Source organism: Mus caroli, unplaced genomic scaffold (genome assembly GCF_978045245.1).
Source record: "Mus caroli unplaced genomic scaffold, Mus_caroli_1 scaffold_3, whole genome shotgun sequence".
NCBI lineage: Eukaryota > Metazoa > Chordata > Mammalia > Rodentia > Muridae > Mus > Mus caroli.
Window position 1 is genome coordinate 7,467,368 of NW_028227258.1, and position 27,646 is coordinate 7,495,013.

General features: G+C 45.4%; 1 protein-coding gene across 1 annotated transcript in view; it reads left to right on the forward strand.

Moving 5' to 3' along the window:
- Positions 1 to 27,646, forward strand: part of Ak5 (adenylate kinase 5) — a 190,611-nt gene that overhangs the window by 133,596 nt on the left and 29,369 nt on the right. Inside the window, exons 9-10 of the mRNA XM_021158164.3 lie at positions 15,826 to 15,868; positions 19,990 to 20,034. Of these exons, the coding sequence (XP_021013823.1) occupies positions 15,826 to 15,868; positions 19,990 to 20,034 (88 nt within the window). The remainder of the gene's footprint in view (positions 1 to 15,825; positions 15,869 to 19,989; positions 20,035 to 27,646) is intronic.

Genomic DNA, 27,646 nt, shown 5'->3' on the forward strand with positions numbered 1-27,646 from the left:
CTTCCAGAGAAAGGATCACACCATTCCCAAGCACATAGGCTTTCGAAAATACAGCCTGTGCCCCAAATGCCTCCATTGATCTTCCTCTGACCTCACTGTTGTCTGTAGGAGGGAACCATGTTTTTATTGGAACAAAAGGTAATTGTGGAAGCAAACCCAGGAAACAAAAGTAAATCCATTTTCATTAGGTGTTTCAGAGGGGCTAAGAGCTACAGAGAGTGAGACTGGAAACAGCATTTATCGTTTCAGAGTTATGAAATAAAACTGCATACAGTTGGAAGGCATCTGCCAGTGCCACTGTCTTGCCAACACTGAAGTACCCAAACAAAACTCATATGACAGACATCCCTGTCCATCCCTCTCCGGTCATACCCTTGGGCCCTGTCCATCCCTCTCTGGTCACACCCTTGGGCCTCCCAGAGGCTTCCGCTGTTCTGGGTGCAATGTTTACCAATCCCACATCTGTCCTCCTGTTTACGTTGTCTCTATTAACCAGAACCAGGAGTTCGGGAACTTCATCTCTTTATCACTGGCACCTAAAACATCTGGCATGTGGCGGACAGGCATTCAGAAATCATTGACTGGCTATTAATAATGTATTCCTGTGTGATGTAAGAGTTGGGTTTTGTTATGTTTTCCCTCCCTTATAAGTGTCTGTGTTGTCTGTATCTGCATACAACTTGATGTGTTTGTTCAATCTGTGTTGGTAATGCAGATTGCTTGGTGCATTTTGATTGGATAGCTACATAAAATTATAACAAAGCTTGGTTATTCTTTCTTCCTGGGATGGGTACACTGTGGTACTGGCATGGAAACATTCATGGAGACCAGTGAAATCCGAGACTCAAAAAATAACCCTCCATAGCCACAACTGCCTAATCTTTGACAAAAGTTTCAAAACCATTGTGGGGAAAAAGGTGGTTCCATTGGCAAACAGAGGTGGAAACCTGACTATACACATACAGAAGAATAAAGTTAACTCTTATCTTTTATTATGCACAAAAACTTACTTTAATGGGCTCAAAAATATTCATATAAGATATTAAACTTTAAAGTGGCTAGAGAAAACCTAGGAAGAGTAAGTCGAGACAGAGATGAAGACAGAAACATTCTGGGAAGACTCTGAGCACAGGACACCAGGACTGACAACTGGGGTTGCCTGTAATGAAAACCTTCTGCACAAAGAAACAATGACTAGAGTGGAGAAATAGCTAAAGAATAGGCGAGATGTTTTTGCTAACCATGCATCAGATGGATAGAGGGCTAATATTTGGAATATATATTTAAAAATAATAAAAAAAAACCCAACAACAGAAAAACCAATCTTCCTCTCAAATGAATATGTTAATGAACCAAATAGACAATCCTCAAAAGAGGAAAACAATTGTCAGTAAATACTTGAGAAAGTCTTCAAAATGTTGATACATGAGGATAATGCAAGCAGAAATGGCTACCATCAAGAAAATTAACCACAACGGCTTCCGGTGAGGAAGAGGAGGAGGAGGAGAATGTAAATATGTGTGGCTACCATGGAAATCAGCGTGGAGAATTTCCTCAGAAAAGCTAAAGGTAGAGCTCATCTATCACCCAGCTCTCCTACCCATGGGTACAGATACACGAAGGACTGTAAGTCAACAGACTCAGAGACACTCGCATATCCATGTTTATACATTACTCTCAATCGACAAAGGTGGAATGAGCACAGATGCTGATTATCCATCATGGATAATGGTTATGGTGTATGGATAATGGATAATGGATATGGTGTATGGATAATGGATATGGTGTATAGATAAATGAATATGATACACAATGGGATTGTATTCAGAGAAAACTGGCCTTTGTAGAAGAAAGCAATGGACCCGGAAAGCCTTGTGCTCAACAAAATGAGTGAAACCCAGAAAGACAGATCTGGGATAGTGTCCCCAGCTGTAGATCTTAGATTCTAATTTGTGTATTTACATCTATAGGTCGGAGGCAGGTCATGAAGCTAGAAGGAAGATCAAGAAGAGAGCTAAGGGGACTGGTGTGGGCAAGCATGGTGACATGTGACAAGAAAGCAGATGGGGGGGGGGGGCAACCAAGGGCGGAGAGGGGAATGGCGAGGGACTCAATAAGAATGAAGTATGCTCGAAAATGCCATGGTGAAACTCAGAGCTCTGTGAGAGAACTTGCAAACAGAAAAGAGTAAAATGGAGTCATAATCCACTTGATACTTTGTTGCCTCTCTAGTCACACTCTACCATTGTGATCGCTTTCAGTAATAAACATGTTTCCTCCTCACCGTGTTTAAATAGCTAGGAGAAGCCACTGAAGACCATGGAGTTTTTAGGTCTGCTTTGGCATTGTATTAGTTTAAAATAGCAACATTATTCTCTGGGTCTAAAGTCTAAAAACTGAATTTGTTGAAAATATTACTGAGATGGGCAGAGAGGATACTTTGTTGCCAGTAGTGTGAACCTGTTGTAATGAAGGGAAGTGAATTTGATCTCTGCAAGGGGGAGGTTTTCTTCATTGTTTTTCTCGCCACTAATTGTGCTAGTTTATTTAGGCTGGCTGCTAAATCCTTCTCTTCCTGGTTCCTGGAATCCATATTCTAGTGGGGTAATCATAAGCATGGGTTGGGTATGAGCAGAGCATTTCAGGCAAGTAATAAAAGTTCTTGTCACTGAAGGAACCATCTTCATTTCTCTCCAAGTCAAGGGGCAAGCCAATAGCCATCCCTCTGCGTCCGTGCCCCCTCCTGACCATGAGCCAGTCCTGTGGCTGCTCTTTCTTTGAGAACTGAATGAGAGGAAAGTCAGAGCTTAGACTTAGCTCTGTTAGTTCAAGAACCTTGTTCACATTGAATGCTTTATGACTTTGGGTGGCCATCCCTCTTGTTCCAAAATAACAAGGCAAAAAGAGTTGCTGGGGTGGATCAGGGGCAGAAGGAAGAAGAGGAGACGAAGATTCTGGACTACAGTGTTTTGTAGGCTTCTGCCCTTCTGATACCAGAATTTGGTTTTGGAGATAGCCTCCAGACGCTCTTTGCCAAGAGAGGAAGTTTCTGGAAAGTGGTGCTGCCTCCTCCAGTGTAGGCTGGCTGCAGAGCTGAACCTGATGACATTTCCAACCCATCCTGCCTTACGCTATAATTTTCTTACCCAGAAAAGTGAAATGCTGCCATTTCTGGCTCCCATAGTTCGGGAATGCTGACAGATTTAAAAAAAAAAAAAAATGTGTATCCACAATTCATTGAAGGCACTGAGTAGTCAGTTCTTAAGTTACCATGACAACTACTCAATTAAGTGAGAAAAATAAGTGTACTTATTATTATGCTTACTGTTGAGCTTAACATTCTTTTAAAAATGATGATGATGAAGAGGAGGAAAGAAAGTATGTTTAGAGAATTGTTCTCCCCATACCTGTCTGGGGAGATGTTTCCTCTACATTTTAGCCAGCAAATCTCCTTCACATACTTTGTGCAGATCTGAATGCTAGAGTTGTCTCTGAGATTAGGAACAAGAGCCTCGGATGCTGCCTCAGAACATTCTTTGATAATGCATGCTTAGACCTAGCTTCTGCTGAAGGACATTCAGACAGAATCCTAAGGTACTGGAGGGGAGCCTGCAGGTCAGGAGTCAACAGAGACAGTTTGTGGGTTCTAACCCTCAGACTGAGCCCACTCCTGAAACCCTCCATAGGAGATGTGGCTTTTCTAAAGATGTGACTAGCGGGCAGCTCTGCTTTCATACTCTAACAGACAGAACACAGTGGTGCTGTGTATTTGTGCAAGGATTTACTGCTTACAGAGTAGTCTGAGAAGTCGCTTCTGAGCAACCAGCCATTCCCTGGAGTGGCCATTGTTCCCTCGGCACAAATGGTCTCTGTAAACTCCCCAGACTGAACATGTCACTTCTTGGTTTGCTGTCCACCCTTGGGCTCTTTCTTTCTGTTCTTGATGTCCAGTGATCCCCCACCAGGCCCCTCCGTGTACCTTGCCCAGCCACACACCTACTCTGAGCCCCAGCAACTCAGAGGGTTCCATTGTCCCTCCAGAGTGCTCTTCCTAGGACATCTGTGTTCCTCTCCACCATATATCTGTCTCTTCGTATTTAGCCAACTGAACTCATTCTCCAGCCCCAGTTTCCATCAGAGCTTGCATTTTTATAGTCCTAGAAATATGCACCTAATATGCACCCATTTGAAAATGATTCATGTCTGTATTAAGCAGTGTCACTCTTGAGGTAGGCACCAAACTCTGTGAGGATGAGAGTCAAGAGGACATGAGTGTGTGTCTGAGGACGAGAGTCAAGAGGACATGAGTGTGTGCCCACCGTTTTCTCCTGAACCTGGCCAGTATTCTCCTGACAGATCTTCAGTGATGGGCGGAGGGCCTTGTACCTTGTCAGAGAACACTTAGACCCAAAACCCAACAGTTTTACCAACATACCACAGTGTTGCAGATCACAGGAATGAAATGACCTCAAGTATAAAAGTGACAGCATCTGCCAACCTCACCAACTTAGCTGTCAGCATGCAGCAAACAGCAACTCCTCCTGGGCAGAGTCACACTCTCCAGCCTGAAAAAGAAAACCCAGCCTCCTCGGCTGTTCATTCATTGAACACAGCAAAGTAAGCTGGGTCTCTAGAGTCCACACCCTGGGTAACAGTATCCTCCCAGCTGCCAATGTTGTCAGCCTGGGTCAAGTCCCATTCACAGCCACACACATCCCACCACACCCCTGGAGTCTCTGCTTCCTGTCTTGTTTCTGATCCCTGGTGCACCTTTGCAGCCATAAGGATCCTTTCTGCCCCTGCAGTCTGCTCTTTGCAGGGCATTGCTGCTCAGAAGTGAGCGGACCAGGAGAGGGAAAGTGCCCTGGGAGCCCAAGGCTGCTGATTTATTCATTGGAACTTGCTCAGGAGAAAGAATTGGATGCCTAGGGAATGAGGTCTCAGTGAGTAAAGTGCCAATCACCTTTAAGGTGTGAGTTAAAACTGCAGAACCCATGTGGAAAAGCTGGGCATAATGGCAGGTACCATAGTCATAGAGCTAAGGACGTGGGAGCAGGCATATCCTGGGGCTTTCTGGCCAGCTAACAAGCCTAACTGGAAAATCCCAAGCCAGAGAAAGACTGTCTCAAAAAACGAAGGCAGATGGCACATGAAGAGTGGTACCTGAGGTTGGAAGCAGGAGCTGATGCAGAGGCCATGGAGGGATGCTACTTACTGGCTTGCTTCCCCTGGCTTGCTCAGCCTGCTCTCATAGAACCCAGGTCTACCAGCCCAGAGATGGTCCCACCCACAAGGGACCCTTCCCCCCTTGATCACTAATTGAGGAAATGCCTTACAGCTGGATCTCATGGAGGCATTTCCTCAAGGGAGGCTCCTTTCTCTGTGATAACTCCAGTTTGTGTCAGTTGACACACAAAACCAGCCGGTACACATAGAAAAAGTTAAAACTGTTTTTAGGCAAAGTTTATTGTATGTGTTATCAAGTTCCCATATGGTAATTCTTCTCTTGATATGTCTTCCCCTGAAATAACCACTGCTGTGAGAAATCCACAGCATCGTCTCCTCTGTGCCTACTCCTGTTCAGGGCTCTGAAGTCTCTCGTTATAGGTCTCCAGGTCTCCAGGGAAAAGTCATGAGGGGACACTGAGGGGCGAGATTGAGTCCGGCCTCTTGGACATTCCCATTGTCTCTTAAACATCTTTAGAGCTAGCTCTATGAGATAGCCACACCAAAGGGGCGGGCCTCTGGTTGCTAGCCACAAGGAGAGGGATGTCTTCTCTTCATAGCACAGATCCATCTCTTCCCTGGCCCCGGAGGAGATGGCTTTGAATTCACGGAGCACTTCTGAGAAGACCATCTTACTCTCTCCCATCCCTCATCACAGCATCCCTCTCTTCACTCGAGGAAGGAGTGCTGGCTCTCCTGTGAGCCATCAACACACAAGACAGGAAGCAGCTGCCACTCTGGAATGTGTACAGAGAAGCAGCTAAAGTGTTGAGCTGGATCAGCAAGGGCTTAGGAGCTGGGCATGGTGGCACACGCCTGTATAATTGCAGTTACAACACTCAGGAGGCAGATAGAGGCAGAAGGATCAAGAATTCAAGGCTAGCCTAGGCTGTACAATGAGACCTTGTCTTCACAAATGAGGGAAGGCTTAGAGAACCAATCTGAGCCATGCTAGCCAGCAAGTCCTCAGCTGGAAAATGAAGTGAGCATGCAGACTGTGTAGGATAGATGAGTTCTGCAGAACGGACAGGGACCACAGGTGTCAGCTCCTGCAGATCTGACAGGGACCACGGGTGTGTGCTTGCAAAACCTACAACCCTTTGTTTACCCTTGTTCTCATATTTTCTTCGTGTTATATTCTGAATATTTAAAATGAAAAGCATTGACACATTAATCCTTACATCAACTAGAGACACATACATTGGTTCCTGCAGTCAACGCCCACATAGCCTCTTGGCCCAGAATGTCTGTGCAATACACAGCTGTGGCACTGTATGGGGGCAGCCATGCCTAAAGGGCAGGCCTTGGTTTCTAGTCTGGAAAAAGGAAGCCTTCTCTCTTCCTTAGTGACCCTGCTTTCCACTGGCAGCATCCTCACTTCTGAAGCTTCAGTCCGCACAGGCACTGTCTTATCTGAACATTTTTCCTCTCTCCCCTCCATGGTGAGTCTTTGTTGTCTAAGTGCTGCCTGGGGGAGACTTGTAGACATAGAAAGGAGCATGTGGTTTCTTGGTTTTGCACCTGTGGGTGTTTTAGTAGTAGTTGAGTGTGCACTGCTCCTAGTGATGTCATTGAGCCTTTTAAATAGTCCCAAAATACTCTTAACCCAAAGGCTTTTCAAAAGACAGTGAATGTTTTTCTTTATTGCCTGAGGAGTTTCGTGCTGCCACCTTAAGAGAAAGAGGTCCTCTAAAAGCTGGCTTCCCAGCCCAGCTCATGGCCAGGCGTACACAACTAGGGGTGGTCACACTGCAAAGCATGCTGCAAGATGACTTCTGTGTTGTCCTGTGCTACCCAAGATATATATATATATTGGATGGATGGATGAATAGATAGATAGATAGATAGATAGATAGATAGATAGATAGATAGATAGACAGACAGACAGACAGATAGACAGAAAGATAGATAGCAGAGTGGAAAAATAAAGGGCAATTTGTCCTTGGGCTGGGGGATTTTCAAATATCATTTCAAAAATGGAAGCTGGGATTCTGTTAACTGTTGCTGTAACACTGCCTAGAACTTTGGGAGTTAAGCCAGCATCTTCTGGTGATTTCTCCATATGAGGGTTGGACACTAGCTTGGCTGAGCAGGTCCTCTGGAATCTACCGGGTTGGTTGTTCTTGGCTGGCTCTTCCATTTACAGTGTGTTGTGGTCTGACTCATGTGTCAGTCTTGCAAAGAAGGTACGACACTACTGAGTGATTTTCCTGGAGGAAAATGTGAACAAGTCCAACAGACCAAAGAAACCATCCCAGACAAGTTTAGTTTCATGAACCAAGAAAGTTGAGGGGTTCCTTAAAAGAGTGTGGGGACTCAGCAGCTGCACCCTTGGAGTTCTCTGTACAACGTCCAGGCTGTGCCACTGGAGAGTCTCCTTTGGCTGAGAATAGGGGTTTGCAGATATCATTGACATCAACAGTCAGTTGACTACCACTAACGAGAATTATTCTCTAGAACCTGGAGGCCTTATCCAATCCACTGAAGGTTACCCCAAAAAGGTGAAGTCCTATGGACCATGTCCGGTGCCACCTCCATCTCTAGACTCACAACTGTGAGTGTCAGGCTTGCCTCTCCAACCCCTTCAATAGTGTAAGCCATTTTCTTACATGAACCCCAGGTAAACAGGTGACTATGGACATTGGAGTAAACAGACAGTCTGTTTCTCTGCTTGTACCTATCTGGTATGGGTGGCCAGCAGCTAGCGAGGCAGGGACCAGCCTGTCTGGGATGGTGCAGCACCGTGACTCAGACTTCCCTCCACATGTCCTCTGAAGCCCATGCAGGCAAGCTCAGGTCTGCCCTGCAGCATTGGTGGGAGAAGGACATGAGGCTGTTGACTACTGACTGGGAGCTAGTGCAACCTCTCCCCAGCTTCATTCTGTCGAGTGAGCACTGAATCACAGAATTGACAATTGGTCAAGAGTAAGGACAGTGTTCACCATGACTCGAGTGTGAGGCTCTGTGGGAAGGGATAAGAGCGTGAGATCGTGGCTGCCTCTGTGGCGCCATACGGAGTTTGGTACTATAGAACAGCAGAACAGATACCAAAACTTTATAAAGCCAGACATGGTAACACATGACTCTAATTCCACTATTCAGGAGGCAAGGCAGGAAACTCCTGGGTGTGAAGCCAGCCTGGGTTGTGAAATGTGTTCTCAGCCAACCTTAGCTATATAGGAAGATCCTATGTCCAAAATATAAGAGTTGGGTTTGAAGCTTAGTGATAGAGTACTTGCCAAGTATGTTCAAGGCTCTGGTTTTGATCACTAGACACACTACACATGTACAAACACATAGTACATATGCACACACACATATACCACATAGACTCATACTATACACACACACCACACAAACTCACACTATACACATACTATACATAGACACACAATACACATACTATATACACATACACACAATATACATACTATATACACATACATACACATACACTCACATAATCACACACACAATATACATACTATATACACATACATACACATACACTCACATAATCACACACACAATATACATACTATATACACATACATACACATACACTCACATACACACACAATATCATATACACACTGTATACACATACCACATACACAAATACATATATTGTATACATTCTATATATGTACACATATATACTATATACACACCATATATGCACAGACTATACATATACACATACTACACACACACACACACACACACACACACTCCACCTCTCAAATAGTGAGGTTATAGAATGTGTGGCTCTCTCTACTCACTGATCAAAAATATTACAAAAGTTTAAACATCCTCTTGGCCAGTCTAGAAAACCTTTCTTTAGGAAAGATCTCTTCTTGTTATTTCACCTCAACACAGGCTGGATGGCTGGAGCTGGCTGGAAGATAACCTTCAGATGAGCCTTATTAGGAAAGCTTCAGGACCATGGATGGTCATGATCAAGTCTTGATAACGATAGCCACTGTATTCAGCATGGCAGAGGCCTGATGGAAGAAGCAGATCCTTCAGTTCCAGAGGGAAAATGGAGGGGGAAGGGTTCTGACACATAGGTATTTAGTGGTGGAGGTGAGAGGAGAGAACTGTGAGTTGACAGAAACACATGACTACAGAGTCAGGAACCTATAGACCACGGAGAAAAGGCTTCCCTTAAAGCTACTGATTAGAAACAGTGTGTTTCAATCTATAGATTAACAGGGGAAAGGGCCACTCTGTAAGGAGAGCCTGCAATTGGGATGGCTGGGGAGGGCTTAGCCAGGCACACACTGTGGGTTTTCCTTCTTTGTTTACTAGGTTAGACAAGTGCTTCCTGAAGCAGACCTCTCATCATGTACACTTCAGTGGCTAACAAATGACTCACTGCAGACTATATTCTTGAGTGTGACTAAATTACATACCACTTCCCATACATTTTGGGGTTTTCTCCTGCTGGGGATAAAAGAGTTCAAAAACCTCCTTCTCAGCCATCTAGTAAAGTTCGACCCGCCATTGTTAGATCACTGGATGAAGTCAAGTGGAGTGGTACTGCCTTGGCTCCCAGCACTCAAAGGCAGAGGCCTGCAAGTGTCTGTGAGTTCAAAGGCAAGATTGGTCTACACAGTGAGCTCTGGGTCAGCTAGAAATGCCATGAGACCCTGTCTCAAAAACCAATCAGCTGGAGAGATGGCACAGCAATTAAGAGTGCTTGCTACCCTTGCATAGTACCTGGGTTCAGTTCCCGGCACCTACATGGCTTATAGCCACCTAAAACCGCTGTTCCAGAAGAGAAGCCCTCTTCTGGCCTCCATGGGCACTGCATGCATGTAGTGCATGAATGAAGTGCATGTATGCTGGCAACACACACACGCACACGCACACACATATAAATAATCTCTTTTTTAATCTCCTGATGGAGGTGACCCACCTCCAGATTACCCACTAACAAGTGAATCCATCCCCATTTCTATTCTGGTGACACATGCTTCTGTGAATTCTGCATGCTGGCTAAAGTGGGTCCTCCGTATGTCACAGGTCCGTATGTCACCTCCCTCCATGTGGGGTGGTAGGAAAGAGGCAGCACTCAAACTTGGCGCTCAGAACACTGACCTCAACCCACTGCCTCATCCCCAAGTCAGTCACACTTCCTAAGACCGTGTTTCCTCATCTATCAGTCACAACCCCAGGCTTGCCTGCTTCCTACCAAAGCTGAGTTCAGATAGGACCACACATGCTGAAAGTCTCCAGGAATACAAAAGGTCCCTCCTTTGCTGTTATTTTATTTTGTGTGAGTGCATGTTACACATAGTGTGTGTGATGTTTGCACACATGTATGTTCAGGTATGCACACAGGTATGTGCATGTGTGAGACTAGAGGAGGAGGAGGTCAGGTGCCCTGCTCTATCAACCTCTCATTTATTCCTGTAAAACAGCCTCTCCCTGAATCTGGAGTCAGCCTGGTAGCTTGGAAGGACAGGAGCTTGACACACTATGACACTGTGGAGGCAGAAACTGGCATCAGGGAGTTGACTTGAGTGTCCCGCCCTTCTCCTGAAGTACTATGGTATCAGGCACATTCCACGCAGGGACTCCACACCACTTCAGTCGCTCGGTTCTGCTGCGTAGGACTGTGACAATGGTCAGGTGCCATCACAAATGCCATCTCAGCATTGTGAAGATCCTGACAACATCAGCTTCCTGTTACGAAGAGATCCTCTTGTGACAGTGCTGTATACAAAGTGGTCCTTGAGCCCTGAGTACACGCTATGCTGCTGTTAGAAGTGGGAGGTGGATCCCATGGCGGAAGCCATCTGTGCCGCTGCGGTTTTCAGTTTTGTCCTCTCCAGGTCATTCAGGGAACAAATAGTGACAAGACTCTGTGGAGTTGGTGACAATAGACACTGAGATAGTGAATGCTCACTGTCAGCTTGATCGGATTCGTCACCTAGGATACACACAGTTGTGGGGTGTCTTTGAAGACACTTCCACAGATGTTAAAGAGAGAGACTCACTCTGAACATGGGTAGCACTACTGCGCGGTTGAATAAAAGGAGGAGAAGGACAAAGCCCAATGAACACATCTCTCTCTGCTTCTTGCTCTGCCCTGTGGACAAGCAACCTCACTTTCTCACTGTGCTGCCCCAGAGCTGCTCCTGTGGACACATCTTCCCATCCTTTGGCCCTTAAGTTTTCTTGTCAGGCATTTAGTCTTGGAGATGAGAGAAATACCTCAGGCTTCGTTATCCAAGAGGAAGACGCCACACACCAGTCAGCTGTGCCCCCTGCAGATAATTCCACCCCAGGGGAACAGCAGCCTGTGTGCATGGACACCCTGGGATAGGAAGTGTGGTATTGGTTGACTAGATACCTGACTAGCTAAGCATTTACCACAGGTTGAGTTACAGATGCTCTCTCACCAGTCATCAACACAGCACTCCACATAGAGCCAAAACTCTGCAACAAGCAGAGCTGTGTGGATGATTTACCACCGCACCGCAGGACATCACACACACCCTTTCCTGGCACAAACTGCACATAGCTTCTAGACACCACATTTGTGAGTCACAAATGGTGTTTACATAGAATCTGTGTCTATAGGCATGCCATCGTTGTCAGTTCAGGAAACTGGCTCTCCCACAGCATGTCCCCTTAAAGGTTAGTTAAAGGCTATGGAAAGTCACTGAGGCCTCATTGCACCTATAGGGACTAATCCTCAATGCAGATTCAGCATGACAAAAGGCTGGCTGTATAGACTCAACACAGTACAAAGCTCCGGCACAAAGAAGTGTCCACAGTACTTGGTAGAATTTGGTGGTCAGAGCATTGGGATTTCTCAAGGCTTCCCTCAGTGGAGATGGTATTTCAGATGCAACTGAGTGAAAGCAGCACATCAGATGGGCCAGAAGGAGACTTCACCTTCCCTCCTTGTCCAGCAGATAGCCCAGGTTAGCCCCATTCATGTAGAATGTACTCAGCATGGGAAGAGGTAAGACTGTCCCTCCAGGACCTCTAGCTTCTTATTCACCAAAGCAAGTGCTTGCCATTCACTCTGTGTGTGTGTGTGTGTGTGTGTGTGAGAGAGAGAGAGAGAGAGAGAGAGAGAGAGAGAGAGAGAGACAGACAGACAGAGAGACAGACAGACAGAGAGAGAGACAGAGAGACAGAGAGAGACAGAGAGACAGAAAGAGAGAGAGGCTAGATTTCTTCATTTTTCCTTCCCCTCCTTCCCTCTCTCCCTTCCTTTCTTTCTTTCTTTCTTTTTTTTTTTTTTTTCTTTTTCCAGTACTAGGAACTAAACCCAGGGCCTCACTTCGAGCATGCTAGAAAAAAAATCTACCATAGAACTGTATCCCCAACCCAGATAAACATTATTTTTACAATGCTCAGATGCTAAACTCAGGACCATCCAGGACAGTTCTGCCACTGAGCTATAGTTCTGGCCCTTGCTCTTGTTTGGTGGGTTGGTTGGCTGGTTGGTTGGTTGGTTGGTGGGTTGGTTGGCAGGTTTTGGTGTGAATTGAGCCTTCATAAATTCTAAGCAAGAGGTTGGTTTTATTTTACAGGGGGAGAAAAAAAAAACCCTCAGAGCCTTGGGTGTTCTAGGCAAGCCCTCCAACACTGATCCTATCATTTGATTTATAGAAGATGTACCCTAGAAGTATGAGGCATTCTGGGAGTCACTGGAGAACAGTACCCTCAGCCAAACAGTCCCTTTGTCTGTGCAAGGCATTCCTAGGAACAAATGTGACAGCTCCTTCTATGCTGCAGAAACGTATCCACTGAGTGAGCTAACAGAAATAAAGTAGGGGTTCATCAAAGCCTCGGTCAGACAGAATTGAGGGCTTGAATAAGATCTAGGGACAAGAACACGTCAGACTCCAGAAGTCAGATAGAGGCAAAGAAAGCCCTTTTGCAATGTGGGCCTGTGGTGGTTGTTGCTGTTGTTGTTTTTTGTTTTGTTTTGCTGTTTAGGAAATCAAATTAACTCTGATCAAACTCCCTAGCCATGTTGCCATAAAGAGGAAAGGTGAGCCATCTCAGCCTGTCGGGTCTCATCCTATAGTCCAACAATACCACAGAACAAGAGTGTAAGCTCAGCTTCCTCTCGGCCTCACCGAGACGTAGCCAACAGCGAAGAGAGAGAAGCAGGTTCTCATCGGCAGTCCTTCTCTACCCCGTGTCAGTACCCTCTTACCCTGCAAACATTTTAGACAAGTGTATGCATTGCTCCAGATGAGTCCACAGACTGGCTTCTCTAGATGCTGTGCCTAAGTAAGGGATTCCTATGCAAGGATGTGAGTGTGCTTGCTCTCTGACAGTTCAGGGCCAAAGCTCAACAGAACTTTGGTCCTGGCTTCATTCTAGCTCTCTTGATCCCTGGGGGAGCTCCAGAGTGCAACCTGTACTGTAGAGTCGTCCCCATTCATAGGCACAGACTGCTGGATCCTGAGTTCTAAGGGCCAGGGGTCAGGAGGGCAATGGAAGACCACCAACACCCACTATGGTTGCTCTGCTGATGGGACTAAATCTTTGGGGCTGCTCAAGATGGTGAGAGGCATGGCTCTCATCCAGTGTTGACTTCACGAAGGGCATGGTGGCATAGCTGGAGCCCTCTCTGTTTCTTCACCTTCAGAATAGGAAGGAGGAATGGCAGGAAGGGACAGAATCATGCCCGTTTCCCACACTGTGAAAGTGGCAGTTTCACTAAGGGATGGAGCAGGAGAGAGTGTCCCTGATGATCCATCCCTAAGGTTGTTTCTCTTCACAGAGGAGATTAATTAAGGTGAATATACCCTCAAATGACCACTGTATCAAGCATCCATCATACTGCAGTTTCTCCAGAGACAAGTGCAAATGTAAGAAGGCAAGCAGTAAAGATGCCCTGAGGCTCACATTCTAATAAGGTGACAAGGCTCTGTACTTCCACAAAGTGCTTTCCATGCAGGTTGCCTCAGGGAAGCCATGTAACCAGCCGACCTCATTTAACAGACTCTGACATCCAAGAGAATTAAAGGCAAAAGGCTAGGAAAAGCATCATCGTGGAGGTTGTCCTTGAAGAACGCTGCAACCTCTATAGAGACCAACTTGGCAAAAATCTAACAAAAGTATAAATACATTTAACCTGTGACCACAAGGTGACTATTCTAGCATTTACCCTTCAGGGATATATGCATGACGTGGTATCTACATGACTTGCTCTACAAGCTACCTTCCCTAAAGTAGGAATGAGTGAAACAGCTCAGCTCATCAACAAAGAGCCAGTGGAAAATGTAACTGTGGTACCCACAACACAACAGAATGCTGTGCACCAAAGAGTGCTTCGCTGAGAACATTCTGAATGTTCTGAAATGACAGAAATTTCTCCAGATAAGGGAAAAAATAGAAGAGCATCAAACACACATACACACACACACACACACACACACACACACACACATTTTAATTAAAGTCTATCCTTCCTTGGATATCTGGAAGTCACTTTTTTCATGTACCTGGGAAGGAATTCCCATGCCTGGTGTTCTAGCTTCATTCCTGTTGCTATGATACTATAATTCCCTGACTTAAAGCAACTTTGGAGAAGAAAGTGCTTCTTCAGCTTACAATCCCAGGCTTCAGTCCACCACTGAGGAGAAGTCAAACATCCAGTCACATCACATCCAAGATCAAGGGCAGAGAGAAACAAATGCCTGCCACATAGTTGCTGCCTTTATTTTTAGCCAGCCTTCTTCATTCTTCTGTAGCTCAGGTTCAGCCTAGGAAATGGTGTCACCCACAGTGGACTAAATCTTCTGGTCAATTAAGAATCAAGACAGTTCCGTACAGACATATCTATGGGCCAACCTCATCTAGATAAATTCTATGAAGACTCTTCCAGAGAATATACAAGGCTGTGTCAAGTTGACAGTTAAAGCTAAGCTACATGTGTGTAACCTGTGGGTAAGGAAGGAGGAGGATAAGGTAGATGACCATGTAGGTGGTGGTGAGAGTTCCCAACAAGTGAATCTCTATAAACATGTCCCCCAAATACAATGGGCTAAAAATACTCACCTAGCTAAAGGTAAAATAAGAGTTTTGAAGATAAATATGAGGAGGGATGAGATCACTGGATATTTCTTCATTTTATGCTTAAGAACTAAAAAGCTTAACCATGGCCAAAGACAAGGAGGCTCACATCTCAAACGCCCCCTGCCCCATTACTGAAATTTTTGCCAACCTCAACTTTAAACTGTAGTGTGTTCATAAAATAGCTGTGACTATGCCCATCCATTAGCTTCTAACATTGAAGGATTTTGTCTTCATGAAGCAGGCTTTTCCGTCCATAGATAATTCATGTACCAAAAGAAAGAGACTGGAGTCTGTATCAGTTACCAACAGGCCATAGTCTTTCAGGGCAGATGTCTCAAGTTTACCTTTGAACTTTGTCCCTTACAGCTGCATGGCTTTCAACAATGTGACTCCTGAAAATCTCTGTTACTCACCTGTACAAGTATTCGGAAAATTTTCCCTTAATGGAGTTGTTCCAAATGTCAAGCATTTAATGTTAGCAAGGAGCTTAAACATATCTCTTAATGTTACCATCTAATGCTTTGATTGTTTTTAAAACAGGATGATGACCAGCTAAATGTATTTGGAGAAGACACCGAGGGAGGTACGTTTCCTATGCTAATCAGACAACATATAGTTTCTAATGTGCTTTCTTTATATTTTTTAAAGATTTATTTATTTATTATATGTAAGTACACTGTAGCTGTCTTCAGACACACCAGAAGAGGGTATCTGGTCTCATTATAGATGGTTGTGAGTCACCATGTGGTTGCTGGGATTTGAACTCAGGACCTCTGGAAGAGTGCTCTTAACCACTGAGCCATCTCTCCAGTCCCAAATGCTTTCTTTATTTAACACCAACTAAGGAGAGTAAAGCAAAGAAGATTAAAAACAGCAACAATGTGGTTCTTTCCCCTGGCCAGTAAATATGAGTTACCTTGGAAGTCTGTGGCTCACAGCCTCCTTGGTACACATGAGAAACCAAGGGAATCATTACTAAGAGATGTGTTTTCTAACTGTCCAGAGAACGTGACTCCTAAGGTGCTCACTGAGAAGTGGATGCTCTGATCCAGATATTTGGGATGCATCCATTGTCCTACTCTCCACTGGAAGTCGCATGTGTTACAGTGTAGCAAGGCCCCATAGTAAAGAGTGATGCTCTCATGATGTGTTACAGTGTAGCAAGGCCCATAGTAAAGAGTAATGCTCTCATGTGTTACAGTGTAGCAAGGCCCCACAGTAAAGAGTAATGCTCTCCTGTGTTACAGTGTAGCAAGGCCCCACAGTAAAGAGTAATGCTCTCCTGTGTTACAGTGTAGCAAGGCCCCATAGTAAAGAGTAATGCTCTCATGTGTTACAGTGTAGCAAGGCCCCACAGTAAAGAGTAATGCTCTCCTGTGTTACAGTGTAGCAAGGCCCCACAGTGAAGAATAATGCTCTCATGTGTTACAGTGTAGCAAGGCCCCACAGTAAAGAGTAGTGCTCTTCACTTCAGTAATCTTCTAAGGTAACTGGAACAGAAAGCTCTGCAGTGGTGGTAACAGAGCCAATGGGGTTTATCTGAGGTGCAGTTATTATTGAGCTGGAAACAAAATTCTTTTTCCCAAATAGCAGTTGCTGTACTACAGCGTCCCATGGGGAACCAACCCAAAACATAGCCTATATTATTATTTTCATCATGTTAGGAGTTTCTCAAAGGACTAGAGAGTGTGTGCCTAACATGCACACAGCCCCGGGTTCAGAATCTAGGCTCTCGTGACCTCAATGTGATGGTGCACACCTGTAATGCCAATACTGGGCAGGTGGAGTTCAGGATTTCCTTAGCTACATAGCAAGTTTGAGGCTAGCCTGGAGTACACAAGACCCTGACTTTAAAACAGTTATTTTAAAACTAAAATATCCACTACATGCTAGCTATATATAGAACTGAAAATAGATCAAATGCTCTAAATGTAATAGTGTTTATAAAAGATGAGCTTCATAAGGCCTAGATTAATAATTATGCCCTATCTACTTGGTTAAAAAAAAGTTGCCATGGTTTGTGGGGGGAAAGTATTGGCTGTAACTCACACAGCTGATTTGACTTTTTAAATAGCCCCAGCTCTTAATTCCCTATTGATCCATGAAGGGCTAGATAAACTGTTATTTTGTGAGAACAGAAACAGCAGTATGTGAAAATAACTGTCACCAAATAATCATGGTGAGCCACAGGAAGGCATAGAATCAGGAGCTGTCACACAGCTCTAACTCAGTCCCCGCCCAACCAGCTCTGTCTCAGCCGGATGTGGGATGGCAGGCTCCTGGATTTATTCCCAGTTATAAGAGCAGTACACTCACTTACATATTTTAAGGTAGAAAACTAGAGCCTTCTAAAACGTTATGACTGATCTACATCCAATGGCTAACACTCTAGCACACCTCACTTCAGTGTGTCATCTTTATCCTAATTTTACCCAGCTGGGAATCTGTGTGTACATGCAAATATCATCACACTTTTTCACATATTGTTATATAAGCATTTCCCAAGCCACTGAAAATTATACACCTTAGTGACTTCTATTTTGTATGAATATATGATTGGCAACTAAAATATAATTGTTTCTTAAACTGAAATTGGGCATAGTCATATTACCTCTCCTGAGAGCAAGGAAAATAACCACAATGGGTGAGGCCTCCTTCCTAAACTGCAAATCTGTCCAAAGTTGCTACGAAGCTTCAGAACATTTGAGGAACACTCTAACTGACTCTAACAGAAAACTCCAGCCACCAGCAGGACCCATGGCACAGGCCTGTAATCCAGGCTGTTCAGAGGGAGAAATCAGGAATAGCTAAAATTCAGTGCCAGCCTGGGCTACAGAGTAAGTTCAAGGCTAACCTACTCCGCTCAGTGACACCCCACCCCAAGTTACAAAGTAAAAACAAAAGCACTGGGATAGGCTGGAGAGAGAGGCTCTGACAGCACAAGCACTAGTGTCCTTCCAGGGAAGTTGGCTTCAGCTCCCAGCATCCTGGTGGAGGCTCAGCCATCAGTGGCTCCAGTTGCAGGAGATCTGACACCTATTTCTGGGCTCTGTGGGCACCAGGCACAGATGTGGTGTGCAAACATACAAGCAGGAAAAACACATAAAGGAAAAGATGATAATCAATTTTAAGGGCTGGGAATATAGTTCAGTGTTTGAGCCCTTGCTTAGCTGGTGTGAAACCTTGAGTTCCATATCCTGGGCAGGGGTGGGTGGGGGGACTCAATCTCTCTCTCTCTTTCATATACACACACAAGCTCACACACACTCTCTCACATACACTCACACACAGCTATACACACACACTCTCATACACATACAAACATACTCATACACACTCACACATGGACACACTGTCACAAACAGAGATACACTCAGACATGCACTCACATACACACACATACATGCACACACACTCACACACTTGCTCACACACATGTACACACACACCTCTGTCAAGCCTGTTGTTTATGGGACTAGAATCTTGGCACTTATGTCCTTGCCCTAAGGTCCCCATTAACCCTTAGTAACCCGAAACCCTTGAGGATCCCACTACCTCCAGGTGTTTCATACATCCTTTCCCTGCCCTGAATCGTTTCTCCTTACAGCAGTGGTTCCCTAAGTTCAGACCTTTTCACTGTCGTGATTATTGCTATATGCTACTGATTCTGTTTATTGCTCATTTGGTCTTGTTCTACAAACAGACTTGTGATTATTAAATAAAGACAAATATTTTTAAAGGAAACTTTACATCACAACTTAACACAAAAAGTGGCATCGTCTGCTGCAGCTATAAACTAGTTTTTGTCTTCTAGACATCTCACCTGTGTACCAGTTTCTCCTTTACTAAGCAGGATGCTTGCAAATGCCAAATGTTTTGTCAGGGTGGTGTGGATCTAGGAGGCACAGGGATAAGAGTGGGAATGAAGACAATCAAATACATTGTGTCCATATATGTGTGTACTGAATACATATATGTGTGCATGGTATGCATATATGAAATCTTTTAAAAAAATAGAAGCACAACACCTTTAAAGTGAAAAAACAAACATGTTTGAGAAAACTTATGGGACTGGAGAGATGGCTCAGCGGTTAAGAGCACTGACTGCTCTTCCAGAGGTCCTGAATTCAATTCCCAGCAACCACATGGTGGCTCACAACCATCTATAATGGTATACGATGCCCTCTTCTGGTGTGTCTGAAGACAGCTACAGTGTACTCATATACATAAAATAAATAAATGATTCTTCAAATAAAATAAAATATTGGGGGAAGAAAGAAAACTTATGTGTAAATTTTTAAATTGGCTTTCTAGCCAGGTATGGTGCAGACCTGTAATCTCAGCACTGAGGGAGCTGAGGCAAAAGGCGGAGAGTTTTAAGTCTAGCTGGGGACACATAGTGAGACCCTGTCTCAAAACAAAACAGTTGGCTTTCTTTGTGAATCACACTATTTGATGGTATCCACTTTACACTTAAGATTGATGGTCAGCATTAAATGAAACTCTGCTGCCTCAGTCTCGGGAAAAGGCCAAAGCAGTTATTACCACCTGCTTATCACACTCTGCCCCCTCCCCCACGCGCCCCCATGGACTCAACTCATCTTACTAAACAAAACTACACAAGGTAGGTTTACAGAACACGATAGAGCCTGGATTCTGGTGCAGTATTTCTTGTCAATAATTTAAACTATTCTTATTTTAAAGGCTTCATGGAGGATTTGAGGAAGTGTAAAATTATTTTCTTGATGGGTGAGTAACAGCTCTCAACTTTTCTAATATAATCGCTAATAATATTGTAATAGCAGGAAAATTGTGTTCATCTCTCATTCTGCCCTGCTTTGAAATCATGTTCCTCTTTTTGATCAAAATAATGCCCCTGAGGTTTCCAGATGGTTGTGTGCATAAATATGCAATGTAACATTTTTTTTTCTTGCCTTGTTGATTCTCAGCAGAGAAAAGGCAGGGCTGCAAGACTCTCAGCTCCTAAGCTCAGCTCTATAGTAGTGGGGTGCACTACACAGCCAGTGGGGTGCTGTGGGTTAATGTCCAACATTCCTCTTTACTATTTGACTCTCAACCCCCTACATAAGTTAAACGTGCGGTGACAATATATGAAAACCTATCTCCCTCACCACACATTATATTCTGCACAACTCACAGTAAAAGCAATCTAGTTTGGGAGTGGGTTTGCAGACCAAGACTAGAACATTTGCCTGGTATCTGTGAAGCCTTGGATTTGATCCCCAACACACACACACACACACACACACACACACACCTTATTTTTTTAATGTCATCGTAGAGTAGTATTTTCTAACCACTTGTGGGGTAAAATGCCTTGAGATTAGCGCCTTCTGTGCACCTGCCTTGTTCCAGGTTACCTCAGAGAATCCTTAAACAATGCCATAGTCTAGTGGCCAGCAAGGAGGGCCATATTCCATCTCCTATACAGACAAGAAAGCTAATGCTCAGAAAATGCAAGGGACTGAATCAAGATCATGGGGTAGAAACTAGTTTTACTCGTGGACAGGAATGAACTGGTTAAGCCATGGTTTAAATGTGAGAAGGAACTGGAGGTGTGGCTTAGTGGCAAGGGCTCCTGCTGTTTAATCACCAGCTCTCTCCAAAACATGTCCTGTCATCAGGATGCCCCCTGAAAGTCATGCTTCTCTTCTAGCGTTCCAATATATAGTTAGCAAGTACCCTCACCTTGTCCACTTTCCATAAAAGCATCTATGTATAGTCAGAAATAGTGAAAGAGCCCTAAACAGTGATGTCATTCCAGAGAAATACAATCAGACCAACTTCTAATTGTGTGCACTGACACCACCCTGGGAACTTCTAGGGAAATCTCCCTCACTATCAGGTGGAGAGAATGAAGCCCAGAGAAGTGGAAAAGTTGGTCAAGGCCACTCAGTTACCCGGTGGACATCTGGAGACAAAGGTCTCTGTGTGCAGGTCCTTGTGCCAGTTTCTCACCCCTCAGTGCACAGTGATGTGAGCTGTCACCCTGAGCTCCTAGCCTCACACATTAACTATCGCAGCAGGCTGTGCTGGGAAGGAGCTGAGGACACCCCTAAGGAGAAATGTAGTTAACAGACCCTGTCTCCTGAGAACTAAAGAGTTTAGTTTAACTAAAGAGTTAAAGAGAGAAAAGGAGAAGGCTGGGCTAAGCCTTGAGAGATCACATGAGTAATGACTGGAAAATATCTCTGAGGAGTTCATGCTGACGCAGAGAACCCGGAGCTGGGGAAGAGCTTTGGAGAACTGCATGTGTCTGGAAGAATCCCTGAGTCTTCCTGTCTTGCTAGGTCTCCATGGCTTGCTCTTTAGCCATGGACACAATCTACTCTTCCCATGTGTGTTTTGTATTTTTCTCAGGAAGTAAAAGTGGATTTTTTGTTTGTTTGTTTGTTTGTTTGTTTTTAACCTTTACTGGATATTATAATTTCAAAGGAAAATCAGCCCTGCTTATGGCTTACTAAAATTCTAATAATCTGTTTACTAGGCATGAAACCTTCCTTGTATGTATATATTCTAGTCTCTGTCCAGATCTTACATATTAGGGAAAGGAGCGTTGATATCTAGAAACTCAGAGTGGGAACCTTTCATTGTCATGTTTTAGTAATGTGATCCCCAAAAGCTTCTAACAATAACACAACACGGCTTCCGGCCGTCATCACCACCCTTGGTATTATTATTTCCGATTTTCCCGTTGCTGTGACTCACAGCTTGTGACTTGGAAATACATTGTCAAATGTCACCTCTGTGGTACGGGCATAGCCAAAGACCTCAGCTCACCTGTTGCAAAGCCCTGTGCCCTTTAGAGAAACAAAGAGCACAGTATGTAGTCACAGACAGCTAGACAAAGCACAAGACCTGAGTGTGTTCAGAGGGCCACAGAACACACTCAGACCTGCTTTCTCTGGACAGAAGAATTTCCTTAGAGCTGCCTAAACTCTCTTGTTTTTCAACTAATTTATCAGACACTGCTCTGCTTGGAAAAAAAATACAACAATTTACTGTTTAGACAGAAGGGACAAAGTCACCATGATGCAGGGGGTGGACCTCTCTTTCCTAGGGCATTAGTGAAAATTGAGGCCTCAGTTCTAACTGCTCCTGTGACAAGCAGCAGGATGACTGTATCATCACAGGTCAATTTGAGGTCATGAAACCCCTAAGAGTGTGTGGGTAAATTCTAACAAGAGCCACGAGATCCCAGTGGCGCACATTTGGTTCTCCCCATAGGGGATTAGTGGCTGGACAGTTGGCTCAGGTGGTTAAAATGGTGTCCTAGCACACATCAGGCCCTGGGTTCAATCCCCAATATGAAGATAGATGTTGAGGCCCAGGAAGTTAAGATCACTGTTGTGTTTTATAAAAAAGAAAAAAAGAAAAAGAAAAGAAAAAGAAGTCAGGGATATGTTTTGTGGAGGCTCGGTATGGTGTGGGGAAATGGGGTGCCTCTGTGGGCCCATGCTGAGGCATCCCTTCCCCCTGAGGTACCAGCCACAGGATGGTATAGTATAGAATAAAGTTTATTTAGGGCATGGGGAGGGGAATTGAGGGAGTGGAGACAGAGAAAGGCAGAGGGAGAGAGAGAGAGAGAGAGAGAGAGAATAGGTCAACTATGAGCATGTGGAGAGAGGGGGAGGGAAATGGGGAGAGAATGGACAGAGAGGGAAGACAGGAAGGGAGTAAGAAGAGAGAGAGAGAGAGAGAGAGAGAGAGAGTAGGGAGGAACAAGCAGCCCCTTTAATAGTGAGCCAGGCACACCTTGCTGTTGCCAGGTAACTGTGGGGCGGAGCCTAGATTGAAATGCCAACGACACTCACCCTTGTCTACCAAAGGACTTTGTGGACATCCTGGCCACAGGAAAAAGAACATTCCTGGATTGTGCAGTTTGCAATTAGTGTCTTAGCTCCAGCCAGGGCAACAGTAGAACTGCAGAATTGATGGTGCCCAGGTTGATTTTACATGTTCACTACAATGCTTCAAAGTTAATATTCCAAACACATTTGCCTGTATCCAAGGACCATCGTTTCCTGTACAAAGGGACAAGCCCCAGTAGACTGTCCTCATTACTGTCTGCTGCCTGGCCCCAATGTGTCCTTCCTACGTCCTGCTACATCCCTGGGTCAGAGTTTGGCTCCAACACCGTCTACACCTGTTGTCGCTTGAGGTGGCCTCCTTGCCAGTCTTTTCCCTGGAGACAGCTGGTCTCCATTGACTCACGGTCAGGCTTCACATTCTGCTCCTGGAGAAGCCTTTGCTAATCACGAGCTGTGGTCCTTGGGGCTCCTCATTCCTTATGTATGAGCCACTTGTTTTGATGGCCTATAGCAAGTGAAAAGAAATAGGTTTGTTGGGATAATTATTCTTTAGGAGGTAGCATGGTCCGTTTCCATAACAACTGAGACAGCAGTCAGGATTGCTGAACTGGAACTGGCAGGCAGGTTGCTGATGCAGTTGCTGTGTCTCGAGGGAGAGTATTCAGGTTAATTATGAGTCTGCGTGATGCCTCTTCCTTGATGTCCCACAACCCTCTCACTGAGAGCAGCAACTTTCCCCCAACGCTGATGCAGAACAAGTAGGACGATTCTCCTCTGTCCCTGTGGGAGGAGTGCTCATGGAGAGTGTCCCCTCCTCAGCAAAGGAGCAAGGCAAGCTTAGCTGCCTTCTGACTCCGACGTGAACATCACTGTTCTGTTCCTGAGGGGAGCAATCCAGAGCCTGTTTATAGAGATATGCCTGTCCAAGGACACAGAGTCGATTCCTGAAGGTCAAGCCAGCATTCACAAGGCTTTGTGGAGACCCCACAGGCTTTGCATGGTCCCACACAAGATATGGGAAGCTGTGCTCATACAACATGGGCCCAGCCACTGCTGAGCCCTGGAGGCGTTCAGAGAATGTGCTTCAGAGAGCTTCTCTGGGTCCCACCCTGGTGCCTGTCATGTTTCATAGCCTCTTCTCCTCCCCCACTTCCTTCCTCTATCCCCCACATCTCTCCTTCCCTTGCCCAGTCAGTCCAGTTCAGCTTCATTGCCCCTTGCCCACTCTTCACTGTTGTCTGTGCCCAGAACATCACATAATTCGAGTTCACGCTGGACTGAGAGATGTTTGCACTTGGAAAGCACATCTGGTTAATTGAGTGAAAGGCGAAGCTAATGGCATAATGGCGGAGCCATCACTCAGTGCTGGCGGCTCCAGCATGTCAGGACACAGATGGCCTTGTTTACATTGGCACCGGTGCTCTGGGGAACTGTTTCTAAGCATTGTGGTGGCAATCTTGACTGCCAACTTGATTGGGTTAATAAACACCTCTCGATATGTGTGGGAGGGGATGTCCAAAGAGGACCACTAGATCGTGAGGACTCCAACCTAATCAGTGGGATTACGAATCCATTGATGGAGTCATAATAAGATAACATCATCGGGAGGTACTGAAAGGTGCAGGAGGTGGGATCTTGTTGGAGGAAGGAGGTCATGGGGACCTCCTTAGGGACTACCTCATCTCCTACCACTTCCTGGACCTTCATTTCTCTGTTTCTTTGTTGCTATGATGTGAGCTATTCAGCTCTACCTTGCCTTCATAGCCATGATGGGGCAAACTCTCAGAAATCATGAGTCTCAGAATCAGAGTCAATCTTCTGTCCTTCAAGTTGCTTCTCCCAGGCATACTGTCATAGTGATGCAAAGCCAGCCAACCAAGCCATGAGCTTTAGAGACATTCTGATAAAATTTCATGACATTACATGAATTTTAGCCAATACATGTAGTGTATTAGAGAAGTGAGTGGTTTTTCTTGAATTCGATATTAAATGATTACCATGGTTTCACTAGAGCCCCACTGTCTTTCATTGTTTCTGGTTATAAAAGAAGTGAATAATTTCCTTTCAGAAGAATCTACTTAGAGAGCAGCATGACTATGTCGGCTTCATTGACTTGCATATTTGGTTAGATCTGTTAAAATACATTACAATCCTTTTCATCCAACCTCCCTTGATAGAAACCAGTGTCAGCTTAGCACTCGACACAGGACAGGCACTAGAGAAGCCTCTTCAGTGTTGTCTTATGGAGTGCTTGTGCCCAGACAAAGGACAGAACATACTGACAGCCTTCACTTCCCAGTAAGACAGAAAGATAAGCAGTGTATGAGAAAATAGGGTATCTTGGAAGGGGGATTTAAAATACTCTTATGTTGTCAACAAACACAACCGGTTGTTTCTCTTGAAGTGACAGGCTTTGTTTACTTTCAAGAAAAAAAAAAATATATATATATATATATATATATATATATATATATATATATCTGCCAGATATTGGAGCCTGGCAACTCATAGTTGGTTCCAGAAAGTAAACACAGATCTACAGCCACACCATTGGGAATGCACCTAATCTTACCTGATCTTGGGAGCCAAGTAGGGCCTCAACCCAGATAGTACGCAGGAGGGAGGGAGTAGAAACAGCATTCAATTAGAAAGAAGAAGAAAGAAAGAAAGAAAGAAAGAAAGAAAGAAAGAAAGAAAGAAAGAAAGAAAGAAAGAAAGAAAGAAAGAGAAAAGAAAGCAAGCTAACAGCAGCTAGTCCACAGTGCAGGCACACACAGTGCAGGCACACACAGTGCAGGCACACGCAGTGCAGGCACACGGCAGCTAGTCCACAGTGCAGGCACACACGTGCCCTTCCTCCAGGAAGCAGTCACTCCTCTGTGTGCCCAAGTGTTTTATGCACACTTCCCATTCTGCGTGACAAACTATTAAAATGAGCCAGGCAAGGTGATATATGCCCTTCGTCCCAGTACTCAGGATGGGAGGCCGGAGGTTTTCTGTAAATTTGAGGTCAGTCCAGTCTATATCAAATCTCAGGCCAGCCAGGGTTACATAATGAGATTCCATGTCAAAAGAACTAAAATAGTGCATACTTCTGGGTCATTATTTCTTAATTAAATTTTCTTCTGCTTCACCAAAGTGTCCTTAAGTGGTACTGATGCAGGTACACTGTGGTGAGGATGCATGTGCCAGTGAGGAGATGGCTCACTGGCAAAGGTGATCACTCACCACCAGGCCTGAGGGCTTGCATCTGATCCCTGGAGCCTCCCTGGCAAGCGTGCACATCAGATAAACACATGCAGAAATAATAAAGGAGCACACATGGCTGCCAAAGCTGGATCCTGATGCTCTGCTTCAGTAGTTCTCATCCCTGCCCCTGCCAGCCATGAGAAGTAAACGGTCTCTTAGGACTACAGTACAAGTAGGAGTTCCCAGTGTGTGTGGGGCAGTGACATGGAGTGGAGTGGGGAGGATCCCTGTTTGCTGGCATTGGTCTTCTCAAAAGAGGACATCAGAGGACAGAGGCATCTCCAGGGAGGTACTGCTTCTCTGGCTCCTGGAGGTCTGGGATGCTCTGAAAGACTTTCTGGACCAAGAGGCGTAGGACACAGGTCAGAGGAGGCAGAAGGATGTATCAGAGGACCAGCTTTGGATCAGGTCAACAGGAAGAGCCAGGCCACAGGGAGGACAAAAAACAAAAAGCAAAAATCTTCGAGGTGGAGAAGCAGCCCTAACTAGAAGGCAGAAGCAAACAGACTGAACCAAGAACAGCAGAATGACCACATCGAGCTGTGGAATCCAAGGCTAGACTTTGGCTTCTGCCGTGATGTGAAGCAGGCAGCTCATCAGCAAAGTGACGGGTAATTTGTTTTGACTGGGTTATGGGCCACCCAGACAGTGGGTAATGTGTGAATTCTGGGTGTGCCTTGAGGGTTTTCCCAAGTGAGACTGCCATTTGAATCCATGGACCAAATAAGGAAGACTGGCCCACACCGATATAGATGAACGCTGTTCAGTCTGTCTGCCTGGGGGGCAGAGAGGGACACACAGTCGGTCTGCCTGGGGGGGGGGGCAGAAGGGGACACACAGTCTGTCTGCCTGGGGGCAGAGGGGGACACACAGTCGGTCTGCCTGGGGGACAGAGGGGGACACACAGTCGGTCTGCCTGGGGGACAGAGGGGGACACACAGTCTGTCTGCCTGGGGGGCAGAGGGGGACACACAGTCTGTCTGCCTGGGGGGCAGAGGGGGACTCACAGTCGGTCTGCCTGGGGGGCAGAGGGGGACACACAGTCTGCCTGCCTGGGGGGCAGAGGGGGACACACAGTCTGTCTGCCTGGGGGACAGAGGGGGACACACAGTCTGTCTGCCTGGGGGGCAGAGGGGGACACACAGTCTGTCTGCCTGGGGGGCAGAGGGGGACTCACAGTCGGTCTGCCTGGGGGGGCAGAGGGGGACACACAGAAGAAGAAAATGGGGTTCTTTGTCGCTTTGGACGTTGGAATCCATTCCTCCTGTCCTTGGACATCA